At 47.5% G+C, this 16,813-nt stretch overlaps 4 protein-coding genes across 4 annotated transcripts; all 4 read left to right on the top strand.

Annotated features, from left to right (window-relative positions):
• Positions 1-1,906: 1,906 nt before the first annotated feature.
• N7471_011946 (uncharacterized protein) lies at positions 1,907-6,940 on the top strand (the record flags this gene model as incomplete). Its single annotated transcript, XM_057284665.1, has 3 exons — positions 1,907-3,594; positions 3,645-6,255; positions 6,314-6,940. The coding sequence occupies 3 exons, from the start codon at positions 1,907-1,909 to the stop codon at positions 6,938-6,940; spliced, it is 4,926 nt and encodes a 1,641-aa protein (XP_057130931.1).
• Positions 6,941-7,658: 718 nt separating this feature from the next.
• N7471_011945 (uncharacterized protein) lies at positions 7,659-7,991 on the top strand (the record flags this gene model as incomplete). The annotated part of the gene is made up of 1 exon (XM_057284664.1): positions 7,659-7,991. The coding sequence occupies one exon, from the start codon at positions 7,659-7,661 to the stop codon at positions 7,989-7,991; it is 333 nt and encodes a 110-aa protein (XP_057130930.1).
• Positions 7,992-14,266: 6,275 nt separating this feature from the next.
• On the top strand, positions 14,267-15,175 carry flbD (putative MYB family conidiophore development protein FlbD; the record flags this gene model as incomplete). The annotated part of the gene is made up of 1 exon (XM_057284663.1): positions 14,267-15,175. One exon carries the CDS (start codon positions 14,267-14,269, stop codon positions 15,173-15,175), a length of 909 nt encoding a protein of 302 aa, XP_057130929.1.
• A 706-nt stretch (positions 15,176-15,881) lies between these two features.
• N7471_011943 (uncharacterized protein) lies at positions 15,882-16,614 on the top strand (the record flags this gene model as incomplete). Its single annotated transcript, XM_057284662.1, has 2 exons — positions 15,882-16,028; positions 16,483-16,614. 2 exons carry the CDS (start codon positions 15,882-15,884, stop codon positions 16,612-16,614), a joined length of 279 nt encoding a protein of 92 aa, XP_057130928.1.
• Positions 16,615-16,813: the final 199 nt, after the last annotated feature.

Genomic DNA, 16,813 nt, shown 5'->3' with positions numbered 1-16,813 from the left:
ACGCTCTCTAGGTAGAATGAATAAGACTAATAGTATAATAAAATATAATAAAATGAGGAATGTAAGCAAATTAATGTCTAGCAATCCTCTTAGCGCGCAGGAACTCCACCGAGGATCCTCATCAGCCCTGATAAGGCGATGTGCGTGCTCATCCACAACGGGGGCTGATCCATTCAAATGTTTTGATATGCGAGTTGTGTTTGGTTTGGAAAGAAGATATATTTGGGTCGAATGGAGTCGGGGAATATCAAGTGGATATTGGGATTCCTTCTTTTTATTTTTTATTTCTTTACCCTTTATTTTTTTGTTGAAAATATAGAAATACATATATAGCAAGTCTGCCTTTTTTTTCCCAACTAAAATATTGAACCAGTCAACAGTGCCTGTATCACCCGACCCGCATGCCGCTGTACAGGAACGTTGTGCAGGCCAAGAAAGGATGCGACACACAGTGGGGGGAGTTTGCCGATCTCTGCCTATGATACGTTAACTTTATGAGAAACAATCGGTCTGGACGAGGGGTGTTGAAGGTTTCGAATATTCTCCAGTGTGACTGTGTTCTTTCATATGTACTATGTTGTATGCAGAGGATAGTAATGTATGTATATGATATGTGTCCCTGTATACGAATGAAAAGAAAAAAATAATAAGCTAAGAAATGACCGCAGGGATCGTGGTGGAAATGCTTACGAGCAACCCCAGAATAATCCTAGATAGGAAAGGATCGGAGGAGCCAACAACCAGGGGCTGCGTCTGTCAGAAGAGTGTGAGAAAGAAGAAGGAAAAAAAAGAGAGGGAAAAAAAAACGAAAAATAACAAAAATAAAAATAATACAGACATGAGCAGATACTCAGGTATTCAGTCCAGTCTGGGAGAAGAGAAAGGGAGAAAGACAGATTAAAGACAAGAAAGTCTTCAATTTCCTTAGGTTCAGCCAAGTCTCATAACCCACAGAAACCGAGAACAGGCTCGACTCGATCACCGGCGGGGGCGTCACCGATCCATCGCTAGTCGCCGCGATGGGACCAATGATCCACCAGGATTGGATTTATGGAGAGCCGTTGGATCAAGTGGATATTTGATATTCGATATTGGGTTTCCTGTATATTTTAGAGAGGGAGAGAAGGAGAGGAGAGGAAGGAATAAGTGATTCTATATTATATAGCAGGCATATAGCAGGATATATAAGATAACTATCTAATTGTTAATACATTATTCAAGTAGATATCCTATTATAGGATATAGGATATATAATATATAATATATTTTTATCTAATTTTCCCCCACCTGAATCCACCGTGTCCACTCCCCTCGGTTTTGCGTCTTCAACCTTGTTCTTTTGGACTTTCTGACTTTCTTGACTTTCTTGACTTTCTCGACTTCTTTGACTTCTTCTTTCTCTCTCTCTACTCTCCTTTTACCCTGTATACTCCGTATACCACCTTCCTAAACTCATCATTTTATCTGATCTCTCCCCTGATCCATTATTGATCTACCCCTCGCACTTGCCAAGAGTACCTTTTATTGGCCGTTTCGGACACCAGCATCGTGAGCTGGACATTCTGTCTCCCTTGCGTCTCGGATCTCCTTCTCTTTAATTATTTTTTAATTATTTTCTTTTCCCTCCTCTTCCTCTTATCATACATACTTCCCTATCACCTTTCCAGTCGATGACGATATTCTGAAATCCTTGGTTTGCGCCCCAAAACTGAAGGCCGCACCTGGCTGAACTGCTTAGAACTGGCTTCACTGGCTTCACATAATGAGGTGTCGGAAACGTTACAAGGATGATTGTTGAATGTTGACTCCATTGACGTGTTGAGTCTTCGGTGATACCCTTGTCGCTGGTCGGCCTCAAGGTATTCCGATCCCCGTCCTTTGGATCAAGGAGAGAGAGAAAGCAAAGATGTATCCGACCGTCGCACCGTTTCCCCCGGTTCAACCGCACCACCGCATACACTATAATACCGACACCCTGAACCAGCACATGTACGATGCGAACGAACAACTCCCCGTCCGCAACGACCCCTCCAAACCTCCCTTTAATACAATACCACGATCGCGCATCCAACTACCCCATCCCGTTCAACGCCTCGATCCTCGCGATGGGTCCAGCTATAGCTCTAGCGCAAATGTGGCCGAACACACCCTGAGGAGGAAAACCCCCAACGGAACTCTGGCTGCGGGGTATGATGGAACCCTTGGCGATACCATCCAGCTACCAGCATCCAAACATATCTTAGTTTCGCCAATGGAACCGGGCCAGTTCATCTCCCCTCAACAAGGGATGCAGTCCGAAAATTGGCAGCTCATGTTGGACCAGTCAGCAACCAAACAAATGAATTTCCCACCCGTCTTCAAAAATGACCCCGCAGGCAATACAATTCAAGGAGAAGTCGTTCAAGATGTGAATGGGACGAGCTGGGTCCGTCCGGTTAATTATCCTCCGGGCGTTGACTCCATGTTGAACCAAACTTTACCCCTGCAGCCGTCTCAGCGATTTCTCTTACAGAATGGGCAATATGTGCCCACAGTCCTACCGGCAACCCTGCAATCATGCCTCGGACCAACTGCTTCAGCAGGTACTGGGCCATTCGGTCCATATTGGCCGGATGGAGTATACATCCCATATCGTCCTGCGGCATTTCGTGATGCGCGTTTTGAATCCCCGACGCCCTTTACAAAGCAGATGAGCCAGACTTTCTACGACCTCAACCAGCAAGCCTTTAACCAAGCTCAGGTTCCGCTGGACAGCCACGCAGATTCGGGGCTTGCGTGGGGGCACTCCATGCCTGGTTTGCCTACTCAGGACTCTTCGATGAAACCCCTTTTCCCACCGCGTCACTCTGACCAATTACCTTTCCACGTTCGAGCCAACCGTCCTCTATCAGGTCTTCCACCGCAGCCCCTGAGCAATGAACCCACGAATTGGTCGAATCGCCCACTACATGGATTCCAGCCTCCAGGCCCTGCAGTGGTAGTGAACGCGGATTTCAAGGAGAAGGTGTTGTCTGAGGCTCATGGTGTCTATGTCGACCTCCTCGCAACCATCCACCAGGCCCGGCGCAACAGTATTAGTAACGCTGCCGTTGACGGTTACCCCCGATTCCTGAAGCCGAGTATCTACCCTAAACCCCCACGGCAACCGGGTCTCGACTTTTCACAAGCCCCTCCACCAGACCTCACGCGTCATAACAGTTACCCAGCTAGCCAATATGACTTGCAACGCCATAAATTTAATGCGGGCAGTCATAGGTCGAACGATTCTACATCTATTCCTCGTGCCCAAACTCGCCGCCCATCCTTAAACCAATTCGCGCATAGCAGAGGGTCGGATACCCATATGCTCGGATTGCGTGACATGGGCTGTCCTCCGGGAGTGTCGCCTTTCACCAGGGCTCGTGGCTCTCTTTTCAACGAGGGATCGCCTATGTCTAATGCTGCATCTGCTTTGTCAATGTTGTCTGACTTGTGTGCGGAAAGCCGTTGGGAATGGATCGACGGAATGCTTCTCGGGGGTTGTTTAGCCTATGGCTTGGGTGATTATCACAAAGCCGTGCGATGGTACTCTAGGATTATAGCTCGTGACTCGACGTAAGTGAAATATTGTTGCTTGTCTGATAATTGTTGCTAACAAGTACAAGACACGTGGAAGCTATCTCCAACCTTGCTGCTACCATGTTGGCACTCGATCGCCGAGAGGAGGCTTCGCAAAACTGGCTGCGAGCCGTGCAACTACGGCCGAGCTTCTTTGAAGCTGTCGAACATCTGATTGGTTTACTATGCAATAGCCACAGAGGCAGGGAAGCTGTCAACATCATTGATTTTGTCCAGACTTCCCTTCGTCACCCCAAAGACGGCGATTGCTTTAAGACAGATGAACACGCTAGCGAACCCGAGAGCGACGCCGAGAGCAACGTATCTGATGTGTGCATGTTCGACAAAGCGTCTTTCGAGTATGATGACGAGATGGGACAAACACAGGGAATGGAACCTAGCTCACCGGATGCCAAACCCCTTGGTTTTGCGAGCAGCGGATATGCAATTTCAGGTGCGGAGAACGGGAGAATGCTAGCTTTGGTTCATGCCAAAGGTAATATGCTCTATGCTCTCGGTGATAATGCGGGTGCTGCAGTGGCATTTGAGGATGCCATTCTCATCGCTGCTGGCCGAAGGCGACATGGCATCCAAAGCATCATCAAGCAGATTTTTGCTGCCTTTTCTGCCCCTCCGGGTAATGGGTACCCTCAATCCGAGCATGAGTCCCAGGAGAGCATCCTGCTCTATCCCGATACAGCATTGAAAACCGCCAAACTTGTTTTCCCAGCAGGCGGCATGCCGCCGGGGCTCCAATACGTCGCCGAAGGTATTGCTCGCAATGCAGCCACTTCCACCACCAGCAATTCTCTCCTTTCATTGGCGAAAATTTACCAGGATGGCATGTCCAGCGTGGGTTCCTCAGGAACAACCAGGTCTTCCCCTGGTGTCCGGGATATTTTGGCTCTCTATTATCTTTCCCTCTCCCTACAACCTAGCCCATCCACTGCAAATAATGTTGGCATTTTGCTGGCTGGCATTCAAAACAACCCACCAGCAAGAGGCTTGGTGCGTTCGAATGGTGAGACTCAGCACCACCTGGAGATCCCTGGAGTCGTCCCTGGGAGTGGAATATCCCTGGCCTTGGCGTACTACAACTATGGCTTGCATCTCGACTCGCGACATGCCCATCTGTATACCAACCTCGGCAGCCTGCTCAAGGACATTGGGCAGCTTCACGCCGCCATCAAGATGTACGAGCAAGCAGTTCACTGCGATGGCAACTTCGACATCGCTTTGGCAAACCTGGCCAATGCTGTCAAGGATAGTGGTAAGGTCAACGATGCCATTGTATACTATAAGCGCGCTGTCAAGGTAAATCCCGAGTTTGCGGAGGCAGTTTGCGGATTAGCAAATGCCTTGAATTCTGTCTGTAACTGGGTAGGTCGTGGTGGCGTCGTCAACGCCCGTGGCTTCCGAGATCGATGGCATGTTGATGAGAAAGGGATGCTTCGGGATTCAATCAACATCGACACGGGCTCTGGATGGATCAAGCGAGTAGTGGACATTGTCGACCGACAGCTCAAAGAAGGCGAATATTGGGGCCGTGGCATGTTGACTACGAGCACGGCAGAGCAATTGTGCCTGCAACTGGCTCCCGCTTTGGAGTCTACTCGCTTTGCTTCTAGTCATCGCATGTCTCTGACAAAGCTCTTCCAGTCTTGGGCCGGACAGAAATGGGAAGGGTCTCGACTCGTACGTCTCGTCGAACGAGCTATCCGGTCTCTCACTTGGCAGTGGTATCAAGACCGTTATGTCTTCGGCAAAGATTATCCTCTTTCTAAGTATCGTCGACCTCAACTCCCTGGAGGTCTTTCGGCCCCGAATGCACCTACCGTTCTGCCTTTCCATACCTTCACTTGTCCCCTGTCGGCGAAGCAAATCCGTCAGATCTCCCAGCGCAATGGACTACGGATTTCAACCTCGACCCTCAGACTCCCGTGGCTGCCACCTACCGTCTTCCCTCCACCGTCTCCGCCTAGTCCATACCTTCGAGTTGGTTACGTGTCATCGGACTTCAACAACCATCCTCTGGCACATCTGATGCAGTCTGTGTTTGGGCTGCATGATCCCTCCCGTGTCAAGTCATACTGTTACGCTACGACACCCAGTGACAAATCGGTGCATCGCCAGCAGATTGAAAAAGAGTCTCCGGTCTTTTACGATGCGAGTGGATGGCCGGTTGATCGACTAGTCCAGCAGATTGTTGCGGATGGGATTCACATCCTGGTTAACTTGAACGGCTACACGCGAGGAGCTCGCAACGAGGTCTTTGCTGCACGCCCAGCCCCTATCCATATGTCATTCATGGGCTTTGCAGGCACCCTCGGTGCTGAATGGTGCGACTACATCCTTGCTGATCAGCTTTCCATTCCACCGGAGACATTGAGCCCTGGACGGCGCACAACACGGATCGAGGATCGTCTCCTAGAAGAAGACAATGGCGAGGAACTCGAGGACTGGGTTTACGGAGAGAAGATTGTTTTTACCCGCGATACCTTTTTCTGCTGTGATCACCGACAGAGTGCTCCAGATGCTGGCGAAAAGCACGTATCATGGGAAGAAGAACAAGCCCGGCGCTGGAGAATGCGCAAAGAATTATTCCCCAAGTTGAGTGACGATACTATCATCTTGGGTAATTTCAACCAGTTGTACAAGGTCAGCCTCTATTTGCCACGCCCGCTCATCCCAACCCACATAACTAACCCCCTTCCAGGTTGAACCCACGACGTTCCGAATATGGCTGCGCATACTAGCGCGAATCCCCAACGCTGTTCTCTGGCTCCTCCGCTTCCCAGACACAGGTGAACAAAATCTGCGAGACATCGCTAAAGCCTGGGCCGGCGAAGAGACAGCATCGCGGATCATCTTCACGGACGTAGCTCCAAAGAACACACACATCGCGCGAGCGAAGATCTTAGACTTGTTTCTCGACACGCCAGAATGTAACGCCCACACTACAGCTACAGATGTCCTCTGGAGCGGCACCCCGCTACTTACTCTCCCGCGCTATAAGTACAAAATGTGTTCCCGCATGGCGAGCAGTATTCTCAGTAGCGCGCTACCCAACTCCGAAGTTGGCCAGCGCGCCCGTGAAGATCTCATTGCGTCGTCGGATGAAGACTACGAGAATAAGGCTATCCGTCTATGTCTGGATCTGCAGTACTCTGGTCACGAGGGCTACGCCCGCGGCCGGCTGGCGGATATCCGGCAGATACTATTCCGGGACCGCTATAAGAATAAGCTCTTCGATACGGCGCGCTGGGTGCGCGATCTGGAGAATGCTTATGAGGCCGTCTGGGCGCAGTGGGTTAACGGCGAAGAAGGTGATATCTGGTTATGATGTGCACTGCGAATATACCCCTTGAGCGATTTTTCCTTTTTCCTTTGCCCTTTTCTGTCTTGTCTTTGTTCTCATTCAACTTTTTTTTGCATATGGGTCCCATCTACCTTTCTATTATCCGCCCTGGTGTTTTGGGCTGGATCAATTATGTAATGAATTTACTTTTTGCATGTGGCCTTTTGTGATATGTACGTATACTGGGAACATTCACGAAAGAGAGGGCCTGTCGGATGGTTTCTTGGGCAGGCGTTTATGTCCTTCACATTTATTATTCTGGGTTTCTGGATATGCATGACCTGTAGTCGTGGTGATCTCGGTCTTTTGGATAAACTGAACAGCAGAATAGGTCTATCACAACCTTTGTCCAGTGCAATCGGCTTACCGTTTCCTCTATACTAATGATTTACAACCAACGCGTTCTAACGCTGAATGACGTCGTACTATCGAATACTATGGTAAGCTCTACCTCTATATCTATACACTAGAAGCAGTACGATCACATCATATCCACTTATCTAGGATCTACAACTTGATACGCTACCCGCTGCCGGACCACTTAATCCCTAATTACGACATGCAGAAACCAAGCCACATGCAAGCCCTCAGCCCTGAAATCCCTGTTTACCATTGGTACCTCGCCACTAGAAACCAATAGAGTCGACGTCCGTTCCAGCCCTCAATCGCAATCCGAGACATTCATTGACGCACTGAGACACCCATGCCCAATCAATACTTGATGTTGGCTTTGGCTTTGGACGGTCTGAGCACAAGACTTAGTGTCCTCCTGTTCTCCCCGTATGAGCCTATCACAGCGTCACACCTCCTTATCTCGTCGCCCTATGGGGTACCGTCTAAGCTCTATGTCTGGGGAACGCCTTCGCTCTATCCCTATCACGTCTTGTGTAGAGGGAATGGGAAGGCGTACCGACTACCTCGGTTGCCAGAATCCCAGAAACCCATTATCCACGTCTACGTCCAGATCCAGGTCCAGGCCCCTGCCCAACCAGCCCCAAAACCAAACCCAATCCGCCATCCGCGTGACGGAGGCTGAATCAGGATATCTGCATATAAGCAAAAGCACACGCAACGCCTTCGGCTCTGTTGCACGTTACATTACGCATTGCACAGTTCATAAATACACCACCCCTGACACTAGTACGGAGTAAGTAGAAGGGACAGCATTAAGCCATGATCCATGGAAGGGGCGGCGTCAAGCCATGGTCTATGGTCCATATTGACATCCCTCCATCCCTCCATCCCTAGACGTCATGTACATATCCCGGTAGATGCGGCATGGCATTCTGGCATTCTGTCACATGTTCATCCCTTCCCTCGGACAGGGGAGGAATGTAAGACATGCGCTTATCCGGATTTTGGCAGCAGGTTGCCTGTTTGATTCCCACATGGCTGTGTCCACGCATCGAGGGTTTGGGGGATGGGAGGGGATTTTCTTGATGTGTATGTGTATATGTATATGTAGTGATGGGGTGAGTCCGTCAGGTTGTATGTCCAGGGGGTTATTCATAAATAAAGGAATAACACACTTGATAGGTCCTACAGAGTAGGCGAAGTGAAGATGAAGTACGACGTGCCATGTATTCCGTACCATGCATATCAAGAGTCTTCATGATCAACGACCAACCTAAATCCGCCCCTTGGATACATACAACCACCAAAATAAAGCAATATAACCACATTGGATTTTATTGAAAAACCCTGAAATCCAACCACCACCCTACACTCCAAGGATCCCCCTCGCCCCTATATCCCTACATCAAAATCCAAACAACACGACCCCTACCCCCAAAATCCCTTACATAGCGCGCCCTCGTTGTCAATTATCAAATATCGATTGACAATTCCCGTCTCAGCCAAGTAAGCCCGTTCGCTTCACAACTCCCACGAGAGTGACAAACCATGCAAGCCGGGAATCCACACGCCCCATGTGCGTTATCATGTCCCATGTGCGGTATCATATCTACTTTTCTGGCCCTAGCTGGATCACACCCGGTTCTCCATCCTGTTCGGGTCTGTGTGTGTGGAGGGTAGCGGCATAGCTGCGTCGCTTATGGTGCGTTGTGAGTGGTGTGGCGCGGGTGGGGAATAAGCCACAGAGATTTGGGGGCGTTGGATCGGTCGATTAGCCGCAGAAAATAATCGGGGACCTTGGAACCGAAGATGGATGGATGGTGGCTTAGTTTTGGTTTTTGGTAGGTGGTAGGTTTGGGGGGTTTGTATTATCGATATTTAGATGTTAATTGTTGATAAGTATGAGTACGGTATATTCTGTACCGCATGGAGATATATATCAAGCATGTGCGGAGTACGGTGTCTAAACAAAGTACGGAGGTATAGTACATCGGGTAGGTCTTGCGTGAATTGGAAATTGGGTTAGTTTTTGTTCGAGTAGATGAGAAGAACAAATGTTATATGAATTTACAGTTACTGGAATGTTGAGCATGTGATGCTCATATCTCCCTGTAGCTCCTTGAGTATATCAGCACTACGGAGTACTCCGTACAATCAACCATATCAAGCCGATCACATGTCTAAGCAAAATCTCATCCAATTTGCGATACTCCGTAGGCGATATTGCATCATTGGCAATAACAATCAACGACAGCGAGACCGAGACCGAGATCTCTTAATCTTGAGACTAACGATAATCTATAAGCCAAAGTCAAGCCCCCAACAACGGGGTGGCCGATACGTCACACGCCCCCCTTCCACCTCCCCTTGCCCTTTACAGCCCATAAGCCCACAAGCCCACAAGACCTGGACTCACCTTTCCCCTGAAACGAGGCTCAAAGAAGAAAAGGGGCGACCAGAACCATTGGTTCTGGAGTTCTATATAGATTGCGCCCCATTTCGCTTGTCTTGATACGCTCCGGAAAATGTTCGGGCTGTGGAGGGTCTGGTGGAGAGATGGGAAATTTTTGCTATGGTATTTGCCGTGGGCGGGCAGGAACTGCTCCGTTCAGGTTCCACTCTGACACTCTCGGCCCCTCTTCGTCTTCGGGGCTTGGAAAAACTGTTACGATGACGGTTTGGCCCCAATGTTTTAGGGGTCGTAACGGTGGTGGGATTTTGAAGGTGCTCGGGGCTTTATTCATTTACCTAAGATATGAACAATAGTATATATACGCTCCCGAATCACTGGGTTCTTTGTCTTTGGACCTTTGTGCCTTTTTTGGGAACGATTGAGTCTAGACCGGATAGATAAGGTTGTTCGGATTTTGCAGTAGTCGGACATTGTATATTGGAGGTTATTATATTATTATGTTTGGATATATTAGACTTAAGACGTAGTACTCGTTCTCATTATAGATGTTATTGACTAATTACACATGTTAGGGAGCTTCAAGCCCAAGAACTGGATCAGAACTGGATCAGGAACTGGATCGCCCAAACTGGATCGAGTCAGGATTTTTACAGTTTATGAAGCGGGGCCTTCATATGGCCCGTTCTCAATTTCCGTTCTCCGACGTAATTGCAAGCTTTTCCAGGGTTGTCAACCTCAGACTTGCGGTGATGTCTATAGTATTTATTTCGTATATCGTTTTACAACATACATATGTAGGTGGTTTAATGGTGGATATATACAGACTTGACTCGTATTAGTGTTGTACAAGGAAGAGAATACATTCAAATTCATCTGTGTTACTATCGTAGTATACAAAAAGTGGCTCTGCCGTTTTCAAAATTTAAGCAAAATATTGTACGAGGTGGAGTATGGCAGCGTAGGCCCAAACGGTTTCCCACAGATCGGGAACCATGCGAGTGGTCCCCGATATCTAAAGCCCGAGAAGGTGGGCCACCAATCACAGTCTAGGCCGCGGTGTCATGCCCGAGCAAAATTCAAATTCAAATTATTCTAACTCAGATTCAAATTTAACTCAAAGTCAATTTTAATTTTCAATTTTCAATTTCACAACCTAAATTCAAATACATTATTTCTATACATATTTTCCATGCAAGTTGCATCACTTGCCGATTACTACATTGGATGTATACTTGGATGTACAGTAACTCCGGAGACCACGGGTTCCTTACACCTCCATTTTTCATAACGTGTGAATTGTACCTATAGCAGTACTCTGATGATCCACCTCGTGTTGTATCGATGAACACATCACAAAAGTACCCATTACCCAAAAGGGAATGGAAACGACTAGGGTAGTGTCAATCCGTGGACACTGCCAATAGCTACAATATTGAGAATCTAGAATAAATGATGTACTCGGTACTGAGTACTCCGTAGTCCGTACTCCGTATAGATATGCAACGATAATTTCTCCATAGCTTTTAACGTCATAATCATAAGGAAATAGCTAATAAGGCCCGATTGGGGATACAATATATTGTACCCACGTGACCCAAACGGCGAAAAGGAGGCCACAGGAACGCCGTGCTTGGACCCTCTCTCTGGGCTGCAAAGCCATGCGGAAGGCCCGGCAGTCAGGAAGCAGCTGCGAGACCGTTCGCTCCACTTTTAGACTTCTTAGTGACGGGTACCCCGTTGAACTTCAATATCTGGCTTCAAGGTCTTTTACTATATTGATATGGAGATATTCTAGTATTCTATTGTGCTTGCTATATCAAGTATACTTACTATCTTCTCTTACACCTGATAAACTGCTTTTACACCCCCAATACCAGTACTCAAACATCCGATCTAAGCTCGAGTGCACGGGGCTACATGATCAGCGGTGATCCCTGCACGCCGACAGGGATTTATCTCAAATACTTGCCGTGTCTCTGATTGGCGAACAGACAGGGGAACAATAGTCTACCTTGGGTAAACGGTAAACAACAAATCAAAATAAATTATAATTCATAAAACTGACAGGTCCATTCTCGGGTACACCCTAGTCGATGTTGCATTCCAAGACGACGGGTTCATCCTTTCAGAAACGGTTTTTTTCCCAGACGTACGGAAATCCGATCTGGCCGTCCACACGAGGACTTGTCCACATGGCTACACAAAGAAGGTCATCTTTCCCTTTTTACTTTCTTGAATCATGTTTCACACCCCAGAATAACTATACAACCTTGGTACAACATTGTTAGAAGTCCAAAAGAAAAGGGGGGGGGGAATCAATTAATGTCTTTTCTCCACATTCTTTTATTTTTGAATCTATAGATAGCCCTGTTTGAATGCTCTAAACATTAATTAATGGTTAATCTATATAGACACGATGTATAAAATTTTTTTTAATCAATCTAGGTATGAAATAGATTAAATGATCAAATAGATTAAAGATTTAGGAGACGACCATATCCGCCTATCCTTAACCGAACTGGCAGTCCCACTAACAATGACAAATACCTGGGGGACCAATCAACTTCCTAGTGCATCCATATGGGATGCATGTAAGGTCTACCCCTGGAGGATTTAAATTACAATATGTACACTAATTTGGTACATATTGTATGGTATTTGTGTATTCCACCTCTCCCCACGGTGGCTGTTCTCACCCAGGGTTCGAAGTATACCATCTGGTAAAAAAAAGCAAAAAAAAGGTGTGGCTTGCGTTTCAACGGTTTCCACCGGTGATCTCAGCTGCGACATGCCTAACCGGGTAGTCTGGAAACTTCGCACTCGTCGATCTTTCTTTCGATCCACGATCTCGCCTTCTGATGCATCCATCCTTTGTTTCTGGTACACCAGTGCTTAGACTGGAAATAGTCTGTGGATTGTGGAAAGGGACGGGAAAATAGATTGACCTATACTTGTGCCGTTATGGTATAGCGGGAATGATTAAAGATATCCATCCAGATTGGAATGGATAACGTCACATCCCGTGTCTTTGCAGCTCCTTGGCTTCGGCGTTAACGAAACCAATTTCGGTTTTATTTCACTTTCTCCCCCTCCTGGGCGTCATGGAGGATCCACGGTTAACTGTAAGTGACAGGTGGCAGGTGGCCCATGCGTTTTTTTCTTCTCATCTGAATTATCGTTTTGTCCCTCTAAATAATGTAAATTAGTGAACATTATCCAAACCGGATTAAGTGAACCTCGATCTTGATATGGAAACCAGGAAAACAAAACCGTCACGTTTGTGATGGGGTTCAAGTCATATGGAAGACAGCAAGGCATACAAAATATACAAATCCCTAAACCAATAGTATCAACATATCAACATATAGAATAAAATAATATATATAAAATGTCTAAAATATTAAATCGAAACTCCGATCTGGGTCTTCAGGCATAGCTCGGTGTTGTTCGGGGAGGCTGAAGCTTTCCTGTCACCGCACGGAGGCACCGATTTCCCCATACTATTGAAAGCAAAAAAAGGGATAAAATCAATTTTTGTCTCTTCACGGACAGCGCCCGAATAGAGAAATTTGTCAATCCAAACTCGGTCCACCGGTCCACCGCTCCACCGTGGATCATCGCGAGGTCGAGAAAGAACCCTGATCGAGCCAATGAGACCTCGGACTTGACCGATTGAACATGAATCGGGTATAAAACGAGCAAGTGTTGTGCATGGCTGGCTGAGTGGAATCTGGGACGTCTAACCGCTTGTCACTCGGAAGCTAGATCTGCCCCTGGCTGTTTTGGGGGTATTTTGACCCCTTTCTGTTCCAAAGTTGTTTTACTTATATTATTCTACATTGTGATTGTATATGAATGTAGCTATAATTAATTTTTAGGTTATAGAAGGGTAAGTCTTGAAACTACGGAATACACTTACTATATCTCGAACTGAAGGAAAGTAGCTTTTTCTATATTACCATGGCCTTGGGAATCAAACAAAGAGCATATAAAAAGAATAGAAAAAATAGAAGAAAAAAAAAAAACAGTTAGCGCCATGGATGATTTGGAATTCCAGCAACGGGGCTCAGGGTCGATCACTCCGATCTTTTTCTGTTTTACGCGTCTTTCCTCAGCCCGAATTCCCGGGTGATACTGAAGATCCCAACGGAGCATTTTTCCACTCCCCACGATCTATAGATTACAATAGTGTGTATTAAATATTAAATATTAAATATTTTTATTTTTTATTATATTATTTCAACCTGTATTATTCCGAACTGTCAGCTCCGAGATCTTGGATCGTGATCTTCCATAGCGGGACCTGTGTTTTTTTTCTTTTGGACCCGTCCCCCTGGTACTTAAGACTTCGACACTGTCCGATACTATAATAACCTCTTTACTTCTCATTATCTTATACTTCATCAAACTTTCTCTCCCCCACCTCTCTACCATCTACCATCTACCATCTACCATCTACCATCTACCATCTACCATCTACCATCTACCATCTACCATCTACCATCTACCATCTACCATCTACTCTACTCTACTCTACTCTCATAATGCCTGCTTCCCACCGTCGTGGTCCCTGGGTCCCAGAGGAAGACCAACTCCTCACCCAACTGGTCCGCGAACAAGGCCCAAACAACTGGGTTCGCATCTCTCAACACATGCACTACCGCTCGCCCAAGCAATGTCGCGAGCGTTTTCACCAAAATCTCAAGCCCTCGCTAAACAGAGAGCCCATCTCCGCCGACGAGGGCCTGATGATCGAGCGCATGGTCAACGAAATGGGAAAGCGCTGGGCTGAGATCGCCCGCCGCCTCGGCAACCGCAGCGACAACGCAGTCAAGAACTGGTGGAATGGCAGCATGAACCGCAAGAAGCGCGGCCTGTCCACCCCCACCACTTCCCGCACTTATACAGGCCGCATCGAGGCACCCTACACCCGCGCCTCAGCGATGAGCCCATCCCGCTCGCGCTTCTCCAGTACTTCTTCTTCTCGCCCCTCATGGACGGAGTCCATCGAGTCCGCCATCTCTGAACAATACTCCCACTCTCGCAGAGAATCCCTGGCTTCTTCCGCCCGCCAGCTCTCCCCCATCTACACCCTCCCCTCCATCAACCGACCAATCGAAACTCCCCCTCACCTCGCCCGCTTTCTCAGAGGCTTCACACTCTACCTCCTGCGAGCCGCCTTCTATGGTCTCAGACCACAATTCCGTCTGCTCTTCTTCACCCCGCACTTTCCCCTCTCCGCAACTCCTGCCTTTGCCTGTCGACCTGCGCTCGCAGTACGAGATCCAAAGGCCCAGTGTCCACGTTCTCGAGGATTCACCCAGTTATCCGGCTCGTTCTCTAGAGTCTCTGTCAGAGATCGCATCCACACAGCGTTGGATGGGTCACCAGCCTACTCTGGCTTCATGGCACCAGCCTACGGACTTGCCCAAGTCTTGGATCTCCAGACCTGAGCCTGCTCGTGACACCCGTATGGGGGTGAATAACCTGCTGAACTGAAAAAAAAACCTTGAAAAAAACCTTACATTTGTCATGATTTTTACGAGTCTCATTTCTCATCTCATTTCTCTTCTTGCTCTATACTCCTGATTCCCCTTCGCGCTCGGGTCCACCGATGGAACCCTTCCTGTACATTTGCCAAAAGCTCCAGCCTCGATTTTCTTTGTGTCTATGCTCTCTTCTATGGAGATTTACGATTTCCTTTTGTATACTCTTAATGTGTATTACCATGGTTCGGATCTTGAAAGTCTGCTCTTTTGGGCCTTCGAGGCTCGGTTCTACGTTGAATGATTATTCTCTTCTTTTCTACTTTTTCTTTACTTTGTGTTTGATTAGGCACGCAGTCTGGAGATAATTGGGCTCTCTATTTCTGCCTCTGGGATTGCATAATACCCTGTTTATAGCAATGATCTAATTCGAATAATAATAATAATAATAATAATAATAATATCTAACAAGCCTGCTACATTAATCACATCACATACAACAACTTTATTTCTTACCCAAATCTGCATCCCTACTCTCCTACATTATATACAGCACTACAAAAGTCGTGCATATACGATGCAAGAGGCAAAAAAAGACCCCTGTACTTCCACTCCTCCCCGGTTCCAGCCAGCCTCTCATCTAATATTGCAGGCATCAACAGGGAATGCAGATATGCAGCTTGCAACTGTTTCGTTTCTCCCCTTTGCACGGGTCCCCATGAGGAATGCGCCACCGGGCACACGCTGTGCTCACGAGGACGGACGCAAGGGATGCGAGAGCATGAGGCCTGGTTCTGGTCAGGGCGGCCTAAGCACGGAAGTAAGGACCCACTCGTTTGTCTGACAAGGCAAGGTTTGTTTTTGGAGATGGATTGTAGATTGGAAGATTGTTTGTAACTAGGTGGTACTGTTGCAGATGACTACATAGTGACATAGTTTATGCACATGTATACTAGACTCCAGCTAGGGAGGGTCGGGCGTATACGATGTATGTATTTAGCTGTCCAAGGGACAACGGGATAATACCCACACTGATGCTGGTGCTGGTGCTAGTTATGCTGGATACTGCTCATGTATGGCCGGCATCTAGACCAGGGCCGGGACCAGGACCAGGACGAGACGACGTAGATAATTTAACTAATGCATACATGTACATAATGCATAACCATGAACACCCTGCACAGTGACAGGCAAGAACCACAACCCAGATCCTGAACCTAGACATCAGAGACATGACACACACACACACACGCACACGCACACACCTTTCACAGGAAACCAAAAAACCAAAACGACCCAAAAAAACGGGAAGTCTATTCGAGAGGTTCGTCCGCGCCTGCAGGAGAAAATGGAAAATCAAACGGTCTAGCACCATCCACAACCCCTCCCGTCCCGACCAAGAGTAAGATTGACAATGAATCCCACGACCACTCACAATGGAGAAATAGACGAGGATATGTGTGGGCAAGTCCCAAGACAGCCTAATCCAATACACTAAGTACTAAATACTGCACCTAAATCACAGGCAAAAGAGGAACGAGAACGAGAGAGAAGGATGAGCGGGGGTGAAAGAACCATATCCAGTATTCGTACTCCGTACCTACT

The sequence above is a fragment of the Penicillium samsonianum genome (genome assembly GCF_028829775.1).
Source record: "Penicillium samsonianum strain IBT 33392 chromosome Unknown utg000007l_segment0_segment0, whole genome shotgun sequence".
Classification (NCBI taxonomy): Eukaryota; Fungi; Ascomycota; class Eurotiomycetes; order Eurotiales; family Aspergillaceae; genus Penicillium; species Penicillium samsonianum.
Note: the sequence above shows the minus strand (reverse complement) of the source record. Positions and strands in the feature narration are given on the sequence as shown.